Below are 24,632 nucleotides of genomic sequence, written 5' to 3' on the forward strand. Positions count from 1 at the left end.
CTATATAGGAGTGCGACTTAATAATTTAAAAGTAATATAAGAAAAACATAACTGCATACAGGTGTAACAAATTCAAAAGAAACTGAATGTAATTAAAAGTAAAATTATAATTTGCTTTCATTTTAGACTTCCAAGCTGTCCAAGAAATGCTGGTAGAAATGGAGAAATTCCTTTAACAGATCCAGGTTATGATTCTTTCTCACTTTCAAGTTCTGACAGTTATCCATCCATAATTAATAGTTCTCCAGGAAAAATAGATTCCAGACTCGGCCAAATTCCAGAAAATGTTCAAACAGCTTTTGTGCCATATGATCTGTCCAAGCTGCAATATTGTTTGAAAGAGTTGAAAAATAATGAACACTTTCCTTTTGGTAAGTACCAATCGCAATAATATGGTCTATGATGTAGAAATTTACCATTATAGTTTTAAATTTATTTTGATGTATTGACATTTTGGTGCAGTTCTGATCAGTAAGAAAAAATAAAGCTGTTTACTGGTATTACTTTTTGAAAATGAAAATACCAAAGGACCTACTGTATATTTTAAACATGCTACAGCCAGTGGCAGATTTACAGATCTGAATTTTTGAGAGCCCCTTTGTCTGTCACAGAACTATGTGTTACATATTGATATTTGGACAGTGTAATTATAACTATCCAAGCAAGAGATTTGAATATCATAATGTATTGTAATGTAATTTCTGCACTTAAATGTGAGTTGGGTTATGTGAGCATTGTGCTTGTTGTAATATGGAACAGATCAATGTACCTTTTATGTATATAATAAGGCTACAGTAAATTATGTTTATGAAAACTTTATCTCATCCCTATGACATCCAGCCACCACTCAGAAACACTACATTATGTAAAACATTTATTATGGGCATTTTTGTACCACGCTTAAAGCCTCTATGGTCATAGGGGTCCCTTGCGATAGGGAAGTTTTCGATTTGTTTCAATTTTATTTTTATATGATAGAGTAACATGTATGAACATCATAGGTGAAAAAAATTTTGCGATACGATAAGTAGTTTTTTTTAAATTAATTTTTAATATTCAAGCGCTTGTGACATCAAATGGCATAGGAAGTGACGTCATGCCCTCTTCTGATAGGGGAGAAGCCGAAGGTCACGCATTCGACTTCGAAGACGTAACATAAAAGGCTTATCTCCTCGCATTTAACTCCTCGCGTTTCTGGAACATTAAACCTCTCATCCTCTCGGAAATATTCGAATATCCTCATTGATGCTACATGAGGAAGATTATTTAGATTGTGCTTTAACGAATCCGGTCTCCATAGTGTGTTCAAAAAGATTATTGAATTTCTAAAACATAAAATTATCAGCGCGCTCAAAATGTTCCTAGTGAAAACAAGGGATCTTCGGCAGAAGGCTGCCCATTCGCGCCCTGTGATGTAGGCTCGTGACGTTTCAGAAGCGCGCACTTTTGCGCGTTGATTTTTAAAAATTTATTAAAAATCAACCACGGTGTTTTAAAATTTGGCGATGGTGAATTTTTTAGTTTTGAGGGTCAATTAACAATATCCAATAGCCAAAATATGAACATTTAATAGGTTGCAACTTCCCTGTTGTGACATGGTAAATCTACTGCTGTCAACAGTAGTAAAATGAAAAGTTCATTTTGACTTCAGAATTTTTACCTTTTGAGTGTAATGAATATTTTTACAGAAAATTTCACTAATGACGAGAATTCCTTCTATAAACTTTACCGGGGATCTTCATCATTTCACTGAACAAACTTCAATTGCAAAGAAAAGCTTGACCTTGTACGAATAGATTGGAAGCATCATGGTAACTGGAGTTTTCTATTTAAACACTCATGATTCTCTCAGCCACCTTAAAATTGCTTGCTATAAGTTCAGGTCTTTGAAAAAGTCATGTGACAAGTTATCCTGGCGTTGGTATTACAAAGTTTGTCCGACTTTGACATCCATGATAACGACTGCAATTAGGTTAACTTAAGTACACACTGCCAAGTTAATATTGAAAGTATAGGATTTATTGAACACTGAGCATTGAATTTTTGAAAATAAATGCAGCCTATTAACCGATTTTGTACCTTACAGGGTTCAAAGATGAGTGCGATAAATTGTGTGCTGAAGCTGACATATTTTATGCTAAATCTGTTGAAAGGGAAAATGTTGGTGATATTTCTATGGCTGCTCTGCTTAGTGACACTGCCGCTGGTGAGTTAAAAACCATCTTAATTATTTTAGTGTTTGTACATTTCAGTAATAAGCAGTACAAGTTTGTTGATTGAAGGAGAAGAATAGCTATCTTACGATAAATTAATGAGTGTGTGTTATACAGATGTGACTTTTGCTACTTTTTAAAAAAATCTCTCCCTCTATGTTTTATCATTACTTGTCAGTTACCAGTTTTTTTTTTCTGTTTAAATGCCGTAATAATTATATATTTCTGCTGGAGTTAAAATAATATTTTGGATATTAACATAACTGTCTATTCGAGTTTTTTTTTTTTTTTGGAGTTGGGAGGCTCCTTCTTTTTATGGCTCATTGCTTTACTTTGCACCTGAATAAATCATTCTATTTTATAAAATGATAATTCCTTGCTAAGTATATTAGGCGAAAAGTTTTTTATTTTGATCATCTAACGGTTCATAGTGAATACGATATATACATCCCATCTCAATGTGTCTGTAAAAAATGTAAAGTTTTTTTTTCTTCTAAAATCTTTTGTTTAAAAGTTGTTAAAATTTATTAATCTCTCTTTTCTATAGATTTTTTTAAAAATGGATTTATGTTGTTTTTTGCGTAAAAATAAAAGTCACAAGTTAGAGGGGAACTTTTAGGAGGCGCACTGAAAAGTACCCCCACCTCTACACAATTTTTTATTTAAAAACAGTTTTCATGAGGTTTCTTAAATTTTTTTAAAGAGCCCTTAGAGCCAACCTATCTACTTTAAAGTAATGAACTATTGTGTACTAATTTACTTTGAACGTGGTTCATGGTTGCCACGCACCTTGAAAATATGGAAAACCTGGAATTGTCAGGGAAAATGAAACACCTAAAATGGTCAGGGAAAGTCGAATTATTGAAATTTCGGGAAATGTCAGGGATTTTCTCTTAATTTTTGCATTTGATGGGTGAAACTGTTGCATTAAAATGTGGAAGTGTGGTAAATGTCGCGAATTTTCGTCATAGTTGACAGGAAGAAAATTCAAACTCATTTTTAAGTACTAAATGTAATAAGTAATATAAATAAATAATTTTTTTAAAAAATCCATACGTAAATTATGAAGCTCTGATTTATATCATTACATTTTATTTTGCTTCTTTTAGAAAAAAAATCAAGCCATGCATTACTAATATTTTTCGCAAAGTACGTGTGGTCTTATAGGTTAAAACTTGTTTTTTTTTTGGAAACATACCAACATTGAAAGTAACTTTGCAGAAAATTGCTTAGTGTGTTTGAGATTCCAATCCATATGCATCCTTCAAGTTTTTCCATCATTTCAATGGTTAGAACTTATTATTATTATTTCTGGATTAGAATGACTTTTTATATATATATATATATTTTTTTTTTTGCAAACTTTAACTATTATCGAGTTTGGCACTCTTGTCTTCCTTAAGAGGTTTTCCACCTCCAGCTCAGTCACTCCTATGCTGGGCTGATGAGTGCTAATAAGCACAAAACTGCAGTCCTCCGCTGGAATTGACTAAGCTGATGGTGTATTTCATGTATCATTGAGTTAATTAGCAATTACATATTTTTTTTTTGTAAAAATACTGAATTGTAAAAAAATGAGGATTTAATTTCTTTACTTCTTCATTTGCTTTTAAAGCTAAGGATTTGTAAAAAATCTTTTGAAAACAAAAATGAAAGTCCATTTTAGAAGAATAGTGTAATAATTTTCTATATTCTTTTGTATTAAGAATATGAATTTTAAATTGAATCATCATTGCAGAGAATATTTTTAGCATATATTGTTATTTTTGAAACAGGATGAACTATGATTTTTATAGATCTTTGCTTGCCAAAGAAAGATGTTACGATTTTATCACAATGCGGATAATTTTTTCCCATGTTTATGTTACAGTCGAGAATAATGGCAATGTCGATGTTTTGGAAACATCTATCGTGATTTTTGTTAAAACTTTGATGTTTTAATTTTGAACATTATTTTTTTTAAACATCGATGTTTTTTAAAAATATGTCACACCACTTGTTGAGAGTGTAGTATCAACAAGGGCATGTTGGTCAAAATTTTGAACGAAAAGTCTTGTAGCATTATGGACTGACAGAATGCTGTTATTCACGCTGCAAGGACTTCTTACAATGCGCTCAAATGAGATTTCTTACAATACGCTCAGTTATTCCAGAATGGTCCCTGGTACATATCATTATGCAATAGGAAAAAGTTGCAAAGTGTAGTGTATTTTATTAGTGAGGAGTAGAGAGATGTTATTTACACATAGTTATTTATTTAGTACGGACAACACAATCACACTAACGTACACATAAAGCTACATCATCGAACTGCGAGATCAAAATCGAAACCAACACTAACTAGATAGCCTCGAACTCAGAGCATTAGAGTTCTATTCTTTCGGCGCCTGGATCGAGGTATAAACCTTGGAGGAAAGTATAACAGGGATATTATCATGGGAATATAACACAAAGTAAGAAAAACAGTAAAAAAAAAAAGTTCTAAGAAAAAGTTTTGAGTAATAAAAATTGCATTGAAAGGGAAACACACTTTTGCAGAACATAATTGCAGAGATTTAAAAATGAAAGTGTTAATTGGAAATATCTGATCTTTCAAAGCATTTGTAGTTAAATTTCAAGTTTATCTTAACTTAACCCAGATATTGATAACAATTATCGTTAATGTTTTAAAGCAGTTTTTGGTTAATAAATTTGGTTTATTTACAGTAAAAATTATATTGTATTGATATTAAATAACGTAAGTTGACATACATTATCCTGGAATTTTTCCTAAAATCGACTGGAAAATCTGGAAACGTCAGGCAATTTCATTCTTGAACTTCTGTGGCAACCCTGGTGGTAGTAAAAATATTTTTTTAACATTTTAAGCCAATTAACTACTGAACCTTATATAATTTTACCAAAGTGGTATAATAATGCATGGTATTTGGTATTACTCAGAAACATGGTCATAACAATTAAAACAAGAGGTTATTTAAAATAAGTTAATAAGCACTTTTTTTCTATCAAAGAATTAATGAATGAATTGCGATGTAATATGCTCTTGAATTCTTAACTCGAGAGTTTTATGAATATTTTCCGAATGACTGACCGCTGACTACAGTAGTACTCCTATAGCACCAAAATTATTTTTCAAATATGTTTTGTGTGTGCAGTTTTTAAAGAAATAAAAATATTATTTATGTTTTGAAGAAATAAAGCAATGTTAAATGTATGGTTAAATTAACTTTGCCCCCCCCCCCCCCCCCCCCCCCCCCCCCCCCGAAAAAATCTACTACTGCTTATGAATTCGTTTTCAGTTTCAAAGGATTAACAGTTGAGAAATGTTGAGTGAAGAATTTTAATTTGTAAAGCATCATATGATGTACTAAATTGGTTAAAGTCAATTTTTATAACGCTTTTCTATTTTCAGTTATTCTAAAATGAAACCATTATTATATGTCATTTTTTTTTTCTGTTCCAGCTAAAGCTAGAGCTGCAATGGATGTACCATACACTAATAGTCAGGCATTAGCTATGGCTAAAATGAAGCATGGCATGTGTCTCATTAGATCTTCAAATTTACATAAAAAGCTAAAGGAAGCTGAGGTTGCCTTGAGGAGGAAGCAAAAAGAAGCATTATTTGAAATTAGTAGAAATACGCACACTAAAGCTAGCAATAAAACTGCTACTGATTCCCAAAACAAATGCAATTCTGATAGTGCTAATTGTGAAAAGAATTCTAAAGATCAAAAGCAAAATAGTTCTAATCAAGAGAACAATCATTCTTCCTCAGACAAAAACATTGAAATTTATGCTACACTTCCAAAAAGAAGTTTAAAGAAAAAAGGAGCATTATCTTCCTTTGTAGAATCTTTAACAGGTGATGAAAGCTCTGATGAAAGATCCATGAAAGAAAAGAAAAATAAAAGTGAGGAAAATATTTGTGATATTAGTTCCCAAAAGGTTAGCCCAAGTAGTGGAACTTCAAATAAAGAGGACAAATTGTCCAAATCTCCTTGCAATAAAAAGAAATCTGTCCCATCTCATAAAAATGTTGGTAAAGAATCAGATTTAAGTGACTATTCTAGCGAGTGGGAGCAAACAAAGAAACAATCTTTGTATCGGACGTACTCAGGACCTACCTCTAATTCCAAAAGTGAGTTATCTGATCTAAATTTGAATAACAATCAAAGTTTTGTGGATCAACCTTCTAAAAAGCAGCATAAAATTCGAAGAAAACTTATGGGAGGATTTATGAGAAGAAAAAATCGCAGTTTGCCTGATCTTCGGGAAGGTCAAGATTCTGGAGGAGAGATGGCGCGATCGTTTGATGATTGCTTTTTTGCTCAAACACCTGTTCCTTGTCGTAAAAAACAAGACGGCAGAAACTCGTCTTTTTCTGACATTGAAAATGGAATGAATTCACAGTTAGAAAAGGAAAATTCCTCGCCCGTCCACAAATTGCTGGACAATCCAAGAACTTCAAAGAAATCCTTTATTAGAACTCATACACCTCCACCATACAAGCCTCCTCCACCAATAACCCATTCAAACCAATGTAACATCTCACCAAAGAAGATTACTCAGAGTTCTGATGCATCTTCAAAATTTGAACTACCTCATTCCATATATGTTACAAAATGCAATACCATTAGTCCACATAAAAGCAATAATGTGCAAAAAGCTGGTCATCACTTACCTTTAAGTAGAGATCCCAAGGATCACAGAACTATAAACTCTCAATATGTTTTGCATAATCATGAGGATGTACATCCTGCCAGTGCTGTTTGGCTGAAAGAATTACAACTAAAACAAGTTGAAATAAATCAAAAACGAAAATTACAAGAAGAAAGAGAAAGGTGGTTGTCTGAATGCAAGTCTGGAGCTGATGAAAAATTAAGTAAGCATGGGTCTTTACTTGCTAATAAAAATAAGGATTATTAATTTATTGCAAGATCAAACATTTAATTATCTGTAGGATGCTTATAATATGTATATATTTTTCAGTTGCTTTGTTTTTTAAACTATACATTAATTTAACAACAATGCATTGATTTGAAGTGGGCCAGCTTTAAATTGCAATTGGTGCAAGTTGGCCCAAGCAACAAGGTGTCAATCTTTGCCTCTTAAGTAATGCTTGTAATTTTTATTTTCAAATTTTCGTATGGAGATTTGCTCAAGCTGCGTTGCGGTCTACCTCGAAAATAAATACTTTATTTTTCAAGATAATATATTATTTATCCATAATCTTTAGTGACATATATCTAATAAAAAGTTATTTTTTAAGCTTCTAACATTAACAACACAAATGAAACGAAAAAAAATCACTTTGAATAAAACATTATCTTGGTTTGTATAATTTTTAATCGCAGAAAATGCATGAATTCAAATAAATTAATTTACTTTATTAAATCAATTAGTTTCAATGCTCAAAAAGGAAGGATTGAATAACACTGAAATATGTGTTTGAAAAACATTTTCTGAAAGTTTTCTAAATTTTATAATAAATACAAGAAATGTATATTGTGGCATTTATCTATAAATATTCGTTTTTTTTTTTCTGTGCAGTTTGCTCAAAAAAGAATTCAGAGAGTCCCAAAGATGACTTTTCCAAGAATCATACTATATGTATGGTAAGCATATTCTATTTGCTTTACATAATCATTCATTGGATTTTTTTCTTTTTTAAATTTAGATTATTTTGATTTGAAATTCTCTTTAACATTAGTATGTACAATTCTCTTGTCCATTTCGGCTTTTTTCCATTTTTCTTTGCTGCACTCTTCATAAAAGTCACTATTTTTTATATGAATTAAAACTCAATTGTGGGAGATACAATGTTATAAAGTGCGGCTGTGAGCTGGTGTTACTTTAGTTTTAGTCTAGATTAAAGTTTAGAATTCCAATTAATGCTTGTTTAACAGCTAACTGTATTTATCAACAATCACAAAACCTATTAGAATTAAATAAACATAAAATGTCTGTCAACTCGTTCTTAGAGAGGCATTTAAATCAATGCAGTTAAGGAAGCATGCAGCTTACCTTATCATATATGTTCTTCATCTGTCTTTGTATATCTATAATCCAAATTGATATGTTGGAGGGATCTTCTGCTAAATGAGACTGATATCCATAGATGAATATTTACGGACACACTTAAACACAACTCCTTCTAAACTAAGAAACATAAATTTAATATATATATATTACAGCACTACATGTTTACACTATAAGCAGTCAGAGAGAAGCGAGTTGAGTTCTAACAAGGAATTAAAGTTCCTGGTTTCCTATTTGGTGACAGCGCCATCTAGTGGAGGAAGTGGGCAACATACACAGTTTCTAACAAAACCAACACAATACTTACTACACTAGACATAAGACTAGGAAAATACTATGAACTACTCAGACTCTAGGTCTTCTACGAGTGATGAACCATATATAGGTGCTTTTTTATCATGCATCAACTTATGAAAAGTTAGTAACGCGCTTTAAAGTAATTTTAAATGACTGACACCACAGTCATTCTAGAATTTACTATAGGTTTCTGAAAGAAAGTCAATTACATGCAAGAACTGTCATGAGTGAGGGATGCTCCCTCGATCAGAAAGTTGTCAGCTGGTTCGATCAGTGGTCTGGAAGCTGAGTTATGCCACTGCTATTCGCACCTGAACAGCAGTTTTGGTTAGCAGACAATTTTCGTGTCCTCTTAGTGGGCAATATATTTTAATATTTTCCCCCTCAATTATTGTACTTAAATACAAACCCAAATCCATGCTTACCTCAGTGTGTGTGACATTTTCGACTTATTAGTTGTATTATTCTTACCCATCCATGTACAAACTTGAATAGGAAGTGGTGAAATTTGTAATCTGTTTCACAACCATCAGTTTTTGACTTAGTGTACACGTGCATCAGCATTGCATCTGTGGCCATATGTTCCAATACAGTTTTTGCAGTTTATCGTTTTCTCTACCTTATCTCCAAGTTTGTACGCAGCACTCTGGGACACCCTATATATTTGTAGATTTAGTTCACTTTTTTTATCTCACTATTTGTTTTTAATCTAATATTAACAATAAGCAGTATCATACTAGACTTGACAGACTTAACATTGGATATAAGTGCTTGTGATGTATAGTAAAATATTTGAATAAATTTTATTTATTCATAATAATATTTTTTCTTCTTAATTTTCAGGTAAACACAGATAATACTGTTCAAAGTGAGTCCAAATATTGCAATAATCAGAACTCTAGTCTTAATGGTGAACAAAAATCTGTTCGTGATTTAGCATCAAGATTTGAAAAAGGTACTGTGCCAGTAACTTCTGAAGTGTCATCAGATGAAAAGGATAAAATATCAACTTCCACAACACCTGTTGGTACATTTACAGTAAATACAATTGCAAGTGAGAATGGAACACACATTCAGTCAGTTCCAAATGTACAGTATCTACCACAAAATATTGAAACAGACCATTCAAAATTGCATATTGTGCCCGATCAACATTCTATGCTCGTGACTCAAAAACAGTTAAGGAAACCAATTGATTCGCCTATGCACAGCTCAGGGAAAGGCAAACAGAATGGTGGACATAACACCATCAAACAGCCATACACAAGCCAATCAACATCAGGATGTGTTTATAACCCGCATCTTACTGATGCACAGTTAACTAATGTGTTAAGAATAGGAACTAATAGGTCATCGTTTCGAAATACAAATACGAACTTTGAAGCACAAGATGATAATTTTTCACAGTATTCACGGGATGCTATTGTTCTTCCCGAAGCAAAACGACCAGATAAACCACCCGATTATGAAACGGCTATACAGAGACTAGAATTGCTACGGAATGATAGGAACTTTTCACGGTATTATCCGAATAACTGTATATCTTTTGAAGCTCTTCTAGAGCAAGCAAAGAGGAGGCGAGGTCCAAAAAAGAGTGTTACATTTTCAGACAAGGTTGTTCTTGTAGCATGTGCGGGGGACGAAGACAATGACTTCATTCCAAATCCCTTGTTAGAAAGGGTTTATAAGCAGCATTTAATGAAGCCAAATGTAGATAACAAGCAGTTTTCAGAAAATGATAGTAAGAAAAACTTTTGTAATGAATCTAATTCTGAATCACCTGTATCTCAAGATAGCAGCCATTCTGAAGTTTCAAAATCAACCAATCAATCTCCATGCCATTTGTGCCATAAAAAAATGGTAGTGTCTCCAAATTTATATTGTCCAGATTGTTCTTATTATATGTCAAGGTTTCAACAGAAGTAGAGTATTAATACCTTTGATATTTGCTGTAAATATTTTCATAAATGTTCTTGTGATAATTGAAATGATATATTTTATTTTGAAATAGCAAGCGAGAGGAAAAAATATGCGTGATTTATTAATTTGCCAAAATATGTGTTTTGATGACAAGAAAAAACTTGAAGCACAAGAAATGTAACATAATTTCGTGCAATATGTATATTTGTAAAATTTGATTTCTTCAGTTGCAAATATGTATAGCTCTTTATAAAAGTTAAAAAGTTATTTTAGTTTTACAGCATTTAGGCAAATTCATTGTTTCCCCTTATATTTATCTATTTATCATTTTAGATAGCTAGATTGATATAAATCACCAATAGCAGAAGTTAGGGAGGTGGAACCTGCCCTGAATATTTTTTTCACATGAACTGCAAATGGTTTTCAAAATTAAATTTTCAACCAGATCAAAGTAGCTAAAGTAGCATCTGAAATGACATCTTTATCTGCTGTGCTACACATAGTTTCAAAAGTTGCAATAAAAAGGAAGGGCAAAACTTTTTTGGGGCTACATCGGAATTTTGAATTTTAATTCACGAATCGTGGAATTCCATCACTTAGAAAAGCTTTTAAATTGCTTGTCACAATTCGAACATCCAAAGTAGTCATTCAGAAATACTTAACCTAATACAATTGATAATACAGCATAAATAAAAGCAGAACTATTTTTTAATGTTTCCTTTTTTGGAAAAGTACTGAGAGAATTTTTTTCTACTTAATTTTTGGAATAGAAATAGGGAGAGAGAGAGAGAGGAAACAAAATTTTAATAGGAGTGGGGAGCAAAAGTTAGTTTTCTTACTTAACTCTGTATACTCCCAATTCTATGCTTGTGTAGCATTCTTCAAGATTTTAAGATCTATATCAGTTTTACCTCGACAATAGTGGTGGCAACTTAAGCAACTGTCCTGGACATGACAATATAGTAACATGGTAGTTGTAAGTTCTGCTGATGATTTTAATTGTTTTACGTGTTTTTCTGCGCTATATTTGGCTCCTAACACAGTCTGTTGGCAACTATGTCTAGGCCTGTGTAGATTTTAAAAAAAGTTTCCCCCTTGAACCTGATTCTAAACAGATTTTTGATTAATATTAATGATTCCTTACATTTTATTATTATTACTTACTTGACTTCATTATTGTCTAGAGTTTTTTTTAATTGTATTTATGAGATCCTACTGAAATTTCTGCTTCTGGATACACCATGTTCATGTTTTCATTTCATCATTTATAAATTTTGAATATTTATTGTTATAATTACTATTATTTTTTAAACATTTCATTCTATATCGCTTATGTTATGTTTATGTTTATATTGTTGAAATATAATTTTAACGTTGTTCATTCCAATATATTTTTCTCTCATATGGGGAAAAAAAGTATACATACATATGTACAGTAACCTCTCAATTCAGTGCAAACTTAGAATACTGATGAGATCGTAAGATAAAGACATGAGCGAGAGAAGGGCATGCGTGAAAAACTGATATGAATTCCAAAATACACATGCTGCTAAATCAGTTCAGCTGAAAAGTATGAATTAGTTGGTTAGTTTCAAACAACAAAAATGAAAGAAATTAAATGTTTAATTTCCCCTTTTTCAAAACAATATAGGATTGAGTTTTTGTTTTAATCCACAAAATTTAAGTATTTTCAAACTGATGGCAAACTCTGCCTCATACCCTGAATTGAACCAGGGGCGGACTGGCCCACGGGCCGATGTGGCCTCCCGCCTATGTGCCTTTTTTTTTTTCGCACTTTTCTTTTTCCCAAGGTTGGCGCCCACTCAAGGGACCCAGTCTGCCCTTGAATTGAACTGTTTGAAATGCACTCAATGATCTTTGCCTACAGTACGTCTTTATGACAGTCATGATATCTTTCATTTCCTAAATTTCCTGACAATTTTACGTTGATGCACTTTAGTCCAAGAATTTGCACTTTAGTCCAAGAATTTTAATCTTTGGCTTTTAATTGTTATATATTTTTATACCTAAGGAACCCTATGGGGTGTGACACAAAAAGTCACACCCACAACATGTATGAATTGTTATCTTTTAAATACTTTTTTTTAATTAAAAAAGAAGAGAAAGAAAGGTCACTGTATATTTCTGTGTGTATATGTTGTATAAAAAGCTGTAAAATGTCCTGAAATGTACTTAAAATTTCTGTGATAAAAACTGTAAACGTTTTCAAAACATATTATTTTATTTTTAATATGTACATAACATTTTAAAAAATGAATAATTTTTGTTAATAATAGAAGGTTTACTATTTTTCATTTATGTATTTTTTTTTTCCTTGAGGAAAAGAGTCTTAATGCACCAGAATTTACTTTGTCCTTCTGAGCATAGCATTAAAATTATTGTATAAATGTTTTTTTCCTCCAGGTATAAAAGCTTTAATAAGTAAAGATATTTAAGAAGAGATAAGGAGGGAAAAAAAATCAGACCTAAGTTTCAAGATTTCTTAGAATTTTATCATTGTTCATTTTTATGATCCCACTGTTTTATTCAGGGCAGATATTATCATTCATGAATATTGTGCCAAAGTGTAGAAATGTTGTGTACTTAAAATTATAAAAATCTGATATTCAGATTAATACAGTATTTTTGACCACCGATTATGTTTTAAATCAATATTTTTATGTACATAGGAGCAAAATAAGACAAGTTTTTAGCATTTAGTGTAAAAATGGAGTTTTAATAAAAAAAATTGAAATAGTACTTTGGATTCTATTTTTTAAAACATTTTCTTCTAATCATTTAATTTGCTAGTCTAAAATATTCTCTAATAACACATATCTCTCCTCTCATCTAAAGGTAAAGTATTACCTCCCCCCCCCCCTCTAGAGCAGCAGTACTCAACCGTATAGTTTTTTCTCCTGGACCACACACATGTGTATGCATGGGCACCCATATGCAAAATTTTAAGGGGGGGGGCTCAGACATTTGCTCCATGGAAACGAATTTTAATGCAGATAAGAATTATTGACATTTTTTATAACTCATTCATTAATGGCTGTAGAAAAAATGTTTTTACATATTTGCAAGGAAATAAATACTAAAAGCAAGAAATTTCAAATTTGTATGGGAGGGGGGAGACTTGAGCCCCCACTTCCCGCCCCCATATGAGTTCCCACGTATATATGGCAGCTTTCACATGCGCCAAAACATAAAATTCTTTGATTATAATGAAAGAATATTTAAAACAAATTATACATACAGCGTTGTTTTGCATCTTGAACTCCTAAATATTTTTTTCCTAGCCTTTTCCAGTTTGTATGCTTATTTTAAAATAATAATTCCCTCCAAAACCAGTGCTGCATGGCTTTAGCACTGAATCTGAAAGTTCTCAATATTCATATTTCATATTGACATTTAAATCTCCCACCTATTTTATACAATAGATATTTATTTCGGTCTGTCTCATTAAATTGAAATAAGTTCCTAGCAATAGTAATAAATTAATTAGCCATAGATTAGTATGTGGCCCTATCCAGTGGCGGATCTAGAACTTGGGCAAGGAATTAGCGTACCTCGGTCCAAGTGGGGAGTTACCGTTTTAGATTGTATTTTTTATCGTCGTTTTTTTCAGATACTCTCAATCTCGGTTGGGGGGGGGGGGGGACCCGCTCTTAGAGGGACATACACCCTTGTTTAAACGATGAAATTTTCTCTACGAAGGGTCCCTCCCCCGAAAAATTTAGGACTTTAAATACAGGTTTTTACTTGAAATAAACTTATATAGTATACTATAGAACATAAATAATTTCGCGAATATTTTAAAGGTCTGAAAACACTATATGCACCTCAGTTGGATATAAAGCTACAAATTACCACCCCATGGCCAGAGCTAAGACGGAATTGCAAGCAAACCGAAAATGTAAGTTACAGCATCCGGAGATTGCAGCTGCACTCTATCTTTATGCTCATGAGTCTGGAGTAGCTAAAATCATGCTCAGGCAAAAACCTCTTATAAAACTGAGTATAAAGCTCCCTTTCGGAAAAACGAAGAGAAAAGCTAAGGTATAAACATTATACCCCAGCTATTGCTAGAGAAAGGTAGTAAAAAAAAGTAGATGCGTGAAGGGTGTTCGGACCCTCCCGTAGAAATTTGAAAATGTGATGTCAAAAACGCAATTTTCGGAACGTTTTGGTAGTAAAGTTTGGTGAGATGAGGTTGAGGTTCCTTCACGAGTATTTTCCCTTAGTATAGTCAATTTCAAGCTTTCTTCAATGATATTAGGGAATCGAATGCTCTTTCCAGAAATGTGCACAAATAAAAGGTTAAAAACGCAATTTTATGCTATCTGTGATGGTCCAGGGCAGGCCCGGATCTAAGTACCAGCAGATCCTGCGATGTGTGTGTGTGTGGGGGGGGGGGGGCGCACGTTTTAAAAGGCCCAACTGCCTAAGAAATTGAATGAAGAAAATTGGAAAAAAGAAAAACTAGCAGTAAGGCTTATTAACATTGCAAATATACACTGCTGGCCTCTGGGGAGGGGCCCTAGAGATTTTGTTGCAGATGGGCCCAAAATTTGTAGATCCAGGGCTCTCTGAAAGTTTTCCCCCGTAGAACTTGGAAAATCACGATTATAGACTATCTTTGGGGACGTTATAGGAGAGGAATTAATTCTTTGATGATTTACTTTGGAAATGTTTCAAAATTGGAGTCTTTAAGAAGGAGTTTTACGCAACTTCTGGTCAATTTACGTTACTAGGCTCCCCCGGAAATCTTTCGACATTAAACACTCCAATTTACTCTATAACTGGTGACGTTTAGGAAATGAAGAGGGTTCGGAGATCCTCTCTGGAAAAGTTTCGTCAGTGAAACCTGATAGACGCAATTTTAGTCAATGATTGGTTAAATTTAGAAAATCGGAATTTTTGGAGGCTCTCTATGAAAATATTTTAGCAACTAAGTCTTCAAAAGGCTGTCCTAGGTGGCGTTTCGTTTGAGAAATGGAAAAAGTTTACGGACTGTCTCTGGAAGTTTTATGACCCTAAAGATCGAAAAAAACTCAACTATACGCCTTCTTTGACAACATTAGGGGAATCTCTTAACGTCACAAAAGAGATGTCAGGTCTTTATTTTGATTTTTTTTTTTCAAAATTGAGGTCTTAAAGATGTGATTTAAGGTTTAGGTTTGTGAAAGATAGAGGAAAGGACCCCCTGCCTCTTCTTGACTCTATCGGCCTCCTTCCCTCCCGAAACCTCTTTCAAGAAGTCATTTTTAGGTTGCATGTTAAGAAAAAACTTTCGGGGATTCTCCCGAGGAATTTTCTAAAACGAAATTTAAAGCTATCTGTGTTGATACTAGGGAGGAGGTGCTCGAGGGGACCCTCCGGAAATTTATAAAATTTGAAGTCTTAGAAGAGCAGTTTTTGGCTCTGTTTAAAGACGTTAAGCGTGTAGAGAAGAATTAAGGTACTTCGGCTAAATTTAGAAATTGTAGTTTTAAAGACACTATTTATTCTATGTTTTATAGTAATATTAGGAAAAGAGTGAGTGTTCGGAGATCTTTTCCAGAACTTTTTCGAAATCGAAGTCTGTAAATCGCATTTCAGGCTCTCTTGGACGATGGGGGGCGCATTTCATTTTGAGGATTATACCTACAAAATGATTTCATTAAAACTAGAAAAGTAATATTAAGCTTTTTTTTTTATAGCATTGTTAGGGGAAGGAGATTCGGGAGCCCTTCTCCATCCTAAAAACATATTTTAGAGCTCACTTAGACGACGATTAATATCAACATCTCTGATCCCAATGCTCCTCTCGCCCTCGTGATTTCTCGTATTTTAGCCGCGGCGCGGCGCGGCTGTTCCGGTTTTGAGCTATCCGCTTCTTCTGGCTGGAGGCGTCCATGTCCTACACACACGCACGTTCACACACACACACGACTTCACACACGTACACTCCCACACACCTACATACATACACACAGGTCTACGCACACACACAACTATGCACAAGTAACCGCCCAGGAGGAGAGGCCGACTTGGGGGGGACAGGAGCCGTTTCTAGAAACAATAACTCCAATGAGTAGGGTCCTGTCTCAGTTCGTGATTGCGAAAAACATAATTTGAATTCAAAATTTCAGAATTCAAATTAATTTTTTTTGATCAATCACGATTGCTTATTGTTCTCATTTGACCGTTTTTGAGGTCCTAGCCTTTTTCAGCTTGGACCAGAAGCCTCTGCAGCACCACCGCCCACCGTCCTCTGCAGGCGCGCGGCGCGGCGCGGCTGCTTCTGTCCTGAGCTATCCGCTTCTCCTGGGCGGAGGTGTCCATGTCCTACACACACGCACGCTCACGCACATACACACACACGCCTACGTGCATACACACAGGTCTACGCACACACACAAACCTACACACTTACACATGCAACTATGCACACGTAACCGCCCAGGTAGAGAGACAGGCTTGGGGGTGGGGGGCAGGAACTGTTTCTAGAAACAATAACTCCAATGAGTAGGGTCCTGTCTCAGTTCGTGATTGCGAAAAACATAATTTGAATTCAAAATTTCAGAATTCAAATTAATTTTTTTTGATCAATCACGATTGCTTATTGTTCTCATTTGACCGTTTTTGAGGTCCGTGCCTTTTTCAGCTTGGACCAGAAGCCTCTGCAGCACCACCGCCCACCGTCCTCTGCAGGCGCGCGGCGCAGCGCGGCTGCTTCTGTCCTGAGCTATCCGCTTCTCCTGGGCGGAGGTGTCCATGTCCTACACACACGCACGCTCACGCACATACACACACACGCCTACGTGCATACACACAGGTCTACGCACACACACAAACCTACACACTTACACATGCAACTATGCACACGTAACCGCCCAGGTAGAGAGACAGGCTTGGGGGTGGGGGGCAGGAACTGTTTCTAGAAACAATAACTCCAATGAGTAGGGTCCTGTCTCAGTTCGTGATTGCGAAAAACATAATTTGAATTCAAAATTTCAAAATTCAAATTAATTTTCTTTTTTTTTGAGCAATCACGATTGCTTATTGTTCTCACTTGACCGTCCTTGATGTTCCGGTTCCTTTTTCAGCTTGGACCAGGCCTGCAGCACCACCGTCCACCGGCGGTGGCGCGGCTGGTCCTGAGCACTGTCCCCCGGAATCCACTTTTGCTGGGCGGTGGCGTCCATGTCCCACACACACGAACGCCTCTACACACACACACACACGAACGCTTACACACACACACACGAACGCTTACACACACACACACACACACGAACGCCTACACACACACACACGAACGCCTTCACACACACACACGAACGCCTACACAGACACATACACGAACGCCTACACACACACACACGAACACCTACACGCACACGCACGTACACAACACTCACTCACACACATGCATACATACACTTACGCACCAACACACATGCTCGTGATTGCGAAAAGGAAATCGGTCAATGCAGGAACGATCCTGACAGATAAACGGGAGGCAACCCTATATTTTGGCGCTAAATGATATCATTCTAAGACTTGGCGACAAGGATTCTTCCTGTAGTACCTCGTGCGTGGTTTAAAAAATGGCTTGAAGAATGTAGTAATGTGTTAATGTATTTATTATGATGAGATTTTTACAATTAAATATGCATGAAAGTAAGTGAAACATTTTCTTGGATGTGACTGTATTAAGTTGTATCTTTTTGTTTTTTTTACTTTGAAAAAGAGCATGTTCCTTTACTTATGCTTACTGTCTGACCACGGATTGTATGGAATGACAAACACCGTTTTACAGCCGGAAATGGATAAATTTATTATTTTTTACCGATGTCAGCTTTTGCAGAAGCAGAGTCTCATTCAAATGAGCGGAATGCGCGCATCAAATTTTTACTTTTCCCCTTTATTCACATAGATTCGTTGATCTGGACGTTTGAAAATTCCATGCAATCTGTGGTTGGACAGTACAACGGTCATGAAATTAAAAGCATGTATTAAGATTTATTATGGCTAGGCCTTATCTTTTTTTTTCTAGATTATCATTCTGTGCATCTGTACTTTCTATCTGGACAAAATTTATATTTATTTATGCCATAATTAGACGTCTTTCAGATATATAATATGGGAATTGTTGTTAGACGTTAGCTTGCATAGGTGTGCATTAAATAAACGTTTCTCGTGTGCTTGAGATTTTTGATTCCCCCCCCCCCCTTGAATAATCGAAACTATTAGGCTTCTTTTAATTTCCCGCCTAAATTAACGTACATTTCTTTAAGACGTCCTTAAGGATTCTTCCTGTAAGCGTGCATGTATTCACATCATTAAACGTTTATCCTTTGTGAAACATTTAGGTGTTTCCTTTTCCTTGCATAATTAAAGCTACTGAGTTGCTTAATTATCAAAAATTAACAATCATTTTTCTCAGACGTGTTGACTTTTGTCAGAATTGTTCCAGTCAGCCTTTAGCGTGCGTAGATCTGCGTCAACTAGAAATCTGTCATCGTGAGGAAATTGTTTAGTTTCCTTCATTTAGTAAAACCATTTTGATGTATAATTAATTTAATTACTGCCAGAATTAAATTTATTCCTGTCATCTATTCTTAAGGGCAGATTCCTTCTGTTAGCCATTAGCGTGCAAAGATGTGTTTCTAATGAACGCTATTAAAAATTGTACTGTAAAGCATTTTTGTTCCTTGAACAATTAGGAATATTTAGTAGCAAATTTGAAATTTAATATTCTGCCAAAATTAACTTTCTTTCAGATATCAAGTCAAGTAAGGATTCTTTCTGTCTCCTGTGTAGTTGAGCATCAAATGACTTCATTCTGACATTTATTTTCTTTTCCTGTTGCATAGTTGAAACTATTTAGGGCCATTCCTCCGTCACATGTGGGACAAAAATACGCTTAAATTTATTTAACATTTCGTCATATCTCTTAATATTTTAATGAAACTGGGGTAAGCAATTTTTTTAATCTTTAAATTTGATACAAAGATACTTCTGAAACAATTTTGTTATTTAAATTAAAATTTATTTACATGCGTCACATCTAAAGTCAACCTCTGGTAACTTGCTTGTGGATAAGCTAATATTTTTGCTCTATTAATACAGCAATGACGAAACAAATTGCAGATTTTGAAAGCTATGGTTCCAATGTAAAGGAAACATATCTCATAAGTTTAGAAATAATTACTTAAACCATTGAAAAAAAAATATGTCTATGCCTATTCCATTGAAAATGGTCATTTTGTCCCACACGTGACGGTTTCTGTATTTCATAAAAAAGAAATAATTTTTGAAGAAAGTTTTGGCTAAAGAAGTCACACATGCGTTTCTGATGTCTTAAGCAACAAAATTTTGTTCATTATCCTTTAAATTATTATTTTTTATGAAATATACGAAGCGTCACGTGTGGGAAAAAATTACTGTTTTCCGTGGAATAGCCCTTTAACTGTTCAATTTCCCGGCAAAATATTTCCTTCAAAAATTAACTCTGTAAAGGTTCTTCCTGTTAAGTCCCCTTCCCTTCAACCATCATATCTTTTCTTCTTGTTGAATATTCTCCCTATTAGCCTTCCTTAGCTAATAGGGAGAATATTTAGTTCATTCTTGTGCCAAAAATGAACATTTATTAATTTTCATATTCTTGGTGTCAGAAATCAGTATGCTGTTTAATTTACTCTCAAAATTCATGCATTTTAGGTATTATTCTTATCCAGCATTATAGATGTGTAACAAATAGGTGTTTATCATGAGTAAAATACTTATTTCCTAATACTTATTTCCTAATCCTTACATAATTAAACTATTTAGCTGTTTAATTCATTACTTAAAATTATATGCCAGATTTTTAATCTCTACTGAACTTTAACTTTGTCTAGCAACAAATGAAAGATTTTTGTAGTTTGCTAAGAGCTAAATTATTTAAGCATGAAACACTATTCTATTAAATTAGTAGGGCACCTGGTACATTTGTCAATAGAACCTGAAGTATAAGTTCACCTTTCAGTGAGCAGTCATTGTTAGAGCAATGATTGAAATCTTTGAGATTGTGGGTTTTTCACTGGTCAGTCATCAGTTCCAAGTTCATCTGATGCACAAAATTCCTGCGGACATGTGTATAAAAATGCTTTATTTCAGTGTGCCCAAAGTTTAATGTTCTATTTGTATTATGAATACATTTTTCGCTTATTGTATATTTTTCAGAAGGGTTCCTCCATGTTAGTTTACCAAGATGTCAATTGTTTGATCCTGAATAGCGAGAAGATGGATGATTTCATGGAAACTTAAAGCACGACACTAGTTGAATTTAGACTTTGCATGACAGTTACTTTATTAAAGTCTGCTGCAAAGTCTTAATTTTGCTGGTAATAATGCTTTAACTGGACCTTTCAATGAACAAGAACAACCATTAGAATCTTTGAAATGGTTTGTCTGTGCTTTGCAGTCAGAAATCAGTATTAAGTTTATCTGATGCACAAACTTCCTGTGGGATAAGTATAAAAATAATTATTTCAATGTGCCCAAAGTTGAATGTTCAATTTGTATTGTGAATTATGAATACATTTTTTGCTTATTGTATATTTTTCAGAAGGGTTCCTCCATGTTAGTTTACCAAGATGGCAATTGTTTGATCCTGAATAGCGAGAAGATGGATGATTTCATGGAAACTTAAAGCATGACACTAATTGAATTTAGACCTTGCATGACAGTTACTTTATTAAAGTCTGCTGCAAAGTCCTAATTTTGCTGGTAATAATGCTTTAACTGGACCTTTCAATGAGTAAGAACAACCAATAGAATCTTTTAAATAGTGGGTCTATGCTTTGCAGTCAGAAATCAGTTTTAAGTTCATCTGATGCACAAACTTCCTGTGGGATAAGTATAAAAATATTTCAATGTACCCAAAGTTAAATGTTCAATTTGTATTGTGAATTATGAATACATTTTTTGCTTATTGTATATTTTTCAGAAGGGTTCCTCCATGTTAGTTTACCAAGATGGCCTGAATAGCAAGAAGATGGATTATTTCATGGAAACTTAAAGCACGACACTAGTTGAATTTAGACTTTGCATGACAGTTACTTTACTAAAGTCTGCTGCAAAGTCTTAATTTTGCTGGTAATAATGCTTTAACTGGACCTTTCAATGAACAAGAACAACCATTAGAATCTTTGAAATGGTGGGTCTATGCTTTGCAGTCAGAAATCAGTATTAAGTTCATCTGATGCACAAACTTCCTGTGGGATAAGTATAAAAATAATTATTTCAATGTGCCCAAAGTTGAATGTTCAATTTGTATTGTGAATTATGAATACATTTTTTGCTTATTGTATATTTTTCAAAAGGGTTCCTCCATGTTAGTTTACCAAGATGGCAATTGTTTGATCCTGAATAGCGAGAAGATGGATGATTTCATGGAAACTTAAAGCATGACACTAGTTGAATTTAGACCTTGCATGACAGTTACTTTATTAAAGTCTGCTGCAAAGTCCTAATTTTGTTGGTAATAATGCTTTAACTGGACCTTTCAATGAGTAAGAACAACCAATAGAATCTTTGAAATGGTGGGTCTATGCTTTGCAGCCAGAAATCAGTTTTAAGTTCATCTGATGCACAAACTTCCTGTAAATATAAGTATAAAAATAATTATTTCAATGTGGCCCAAAGTTGAATGTTCAATTTGTATTGTGAATTATGAATATATTTTTTGTTTATTAATGTATCCATTTTTCAGAAGGGTTCCATGTTAGTTTACCAAGATGTCAATTGTTTGATCCTGAATAATGAGAAGATGGATGAGGTTATAGAAACTTAAAGCACACTAGTTGAATTTAGAACTTGCACAACAGTTACTTTATTAAAGTCTGCTGTGAAGTACTAATTTTGCTTGCAATAACGCTGTAAAACCGACTTGTTAAAATTCAAGTGCATTCAACATCAGTCATATAGTGTAGTCTAAATATATGATTCTTGTGTCTGATGTAATAAAAAGCATTTACAGAATTAACATAAAGGGATGTTGTCACTTAATTTGACTAAAACCCTCTTTATAAATGCTAACATTTTTTAGGCTAATTTTCCTCGAGATAAAAAGTTTGGTTTGAACATTTTTACTTGGTCACAGATATGTTTTATTTCTGGTACAATTATTTTGCTTAGAATTGTAACACAGCCGGCTTAAAAAAAATCTGTGTATTGTTCTATTTTAAAACAAATTCTTGCTGTTATCATACCAAGAATGAATATGCTTCTCTAAGTTATTCCTGTAGTTAGCTCAGTACTCTAATGTTTTTCCTGGTGCAAAAGTTTCATAAATGTCAAAAGAAAAACATTTACAGAACTTCTTTGGCATGCTGGCATTAAAACTTGGAGATCACTATGTGTAATTTTATGGTGTAAGAAATTAGGGGTATGAGGAAAGTAGAAAGTAAGCAAAGTATTCTAGTGAGGGGAATCAAAAGAAAATGAGCATTAAATCAACATTGCATTTTAAGTAAAAGGTATCAGCAAAACTTAAGTGTATAATAGTAGTGGTATATATGCTTTATGTTATTGATATGTTTCAAAAATCCCGTCAAAGCAATGACATATAGTTTTTTAAATTATGTATTTAAATATTAAATTTCAAAGCTATAGTTAAAAGATAAAATGATTGTCTTTCTTTGGGTCAAATATATTTTTCTTGTACTTTAATTTGTTTTTTACAAAAGCACTATATTAGTAGTTAATGGTAAAAATAATATAGTAGTGTGGTAACAAGTTTAGCATGATAGTCATTAGACATGTATTTTCCGTGGAGATTTTAAAAAGATCATCCTTTCAAATTAACAGAGGAGTAATTTTAAGCTATATTCATATTTCAATGTCAAGAACATTTGAGCAAGAGCATTAAAAATATTCGCACCATGTTGAATAAGTGCTGAAAAGCATGTGGAGACATTCTTCAATTTATCATACCATGTAATTTTAAGAAATGTTTTATTCTGGATTTGGTTATATGCTGTAATTGTGTTTTTCAGTGTTAGCATTTAAACAACACACATTACAATTATAAGTGGGTAATTTTGCTTCTAAATTAAAATAAAACCACAGCATTATATTTTGCATATGCTTCACACTTAGCAGGTTTTATTTTATAACACATTCAATGTAATTGACGTTCGATTTTAACAAATTTACTGTAGTACATTCGTCCCTCGTATAACACGGTACTTGCACAACACGGTTTCGATATTACACAGTACGAAACTTCAATTTAATACTTCATGGTTTTGATATAACACGAAAGTTATTTCTAATAAGGAAGACATTTCTTTTTTGTTTAATACATTCTGTTAACGTTTGATAACTCTAATGAGGTTTTTCTTTGTTTTTCATGAAACTTGGTTTCGATATAACACGACAGACATGCTTTGATTTACATTATTTCTAAGTCTTGTATAACACGGTTTCGATACAACACGATACATATTGACATGATTTTTACTATATACATGATTAATTAGTGTAAAAAATATGTTAATAAATTTGAAAAAGTCTCGTATAACACGATTTCGATACTACACGGAACGAATACGAGAGACGCCTGTATATTTACAAGAAAATTATTCAGCTTTATATATTAAATAGTTTTATTAAGAATTGTTATTTAACTTTATGTTTCACATAGAGTTTTATTAAGAGTTTGTCAAATTTTAATCTATTCAGAATTCTATCATGTATCATATGAAAAACATTGCTTGGAAAATTCTTTTCTATTTTAAACAAGTGTTATCGTTTTTTTTTTCTCCTTAATCCGTCTGCTATATGAACTTTTTTCTGTATTAAACGTTTTTTTTTTTTTTTTACTTACTAAGAAGTCATAGTTTTGATTTTTTTTTTTTTTTTTTTTTTTTAATGAAGGCTGTTTTGAGTGTACAAGCACCTGACAGGCTCGTCATTTCAAAAAAAAAAAAAAAAAAAAAAAAAACCAAGGGAACGATGCGGAAAATACTCAGTTTCTATTGCAGGAGAAAATCAAGAGTAGGGAATTTTTAAACGGGGAGGGGGGGGGGGGGGGGGGTTGCACCCCTAGTCACGTTAATTTAATGTCTGTTAATCATGGAGTAAGAGAGGATAGGAATTTTTTTAGTTTGTCAGTTTGAACAT

At 33.5% G+C, this 24,632-nt stretch overlaps 1 protein-coding gene across 1 annotated transcript in view; it reads left to right on the forward strand.

Moving 5' to 3' along the window:
• LOC129235166 (uncharacterized) overlaps positions 1-13,216 on the forward strand; it is a 75,839-nt gene extending 62,623 nt beyond the window's left edge. Inside the window, exons 14-18 of the mRNA XM_054868856.1 lie at positions 127-371; positions 2,087-2,206; positions 5,677-7,095; positions 7,764-7,828; positions 9,393-13,216. Of these exons, the coding sequence (XP_054724831.1) occupies positions 127-371; positions 2,087-2,206; positions 5,677-7,095; positions 7,764-7,828; positions 9,393-10,475 (2,932 nt within the window). The 3' untranslated portion in view covers positions 10,476-13,216. The remainder of the gene's footprint in view (positions 1-126; positions 372-2,086; positions 2,207-5,676; positions 7,096-7,763; positions 7,829-9,392) is intronic.
• Positions 13,217-24,632: the final 11,416 nt, after the last annotated feature.

The sequence above is a fragment of the Uloborus diversus genome, chromosome 2, assembly GCF_026930045.1.
Source record: "Uloborus diversus isolate 005 chromosome 2, Udiv.v.3.1, whole genome shotgun sequence".
NCBI lineage: Eukaryota > Metazoa > Arthropoda > Arachnida > Araneae > Uloboridae > Uloborus > Uloborus diversus.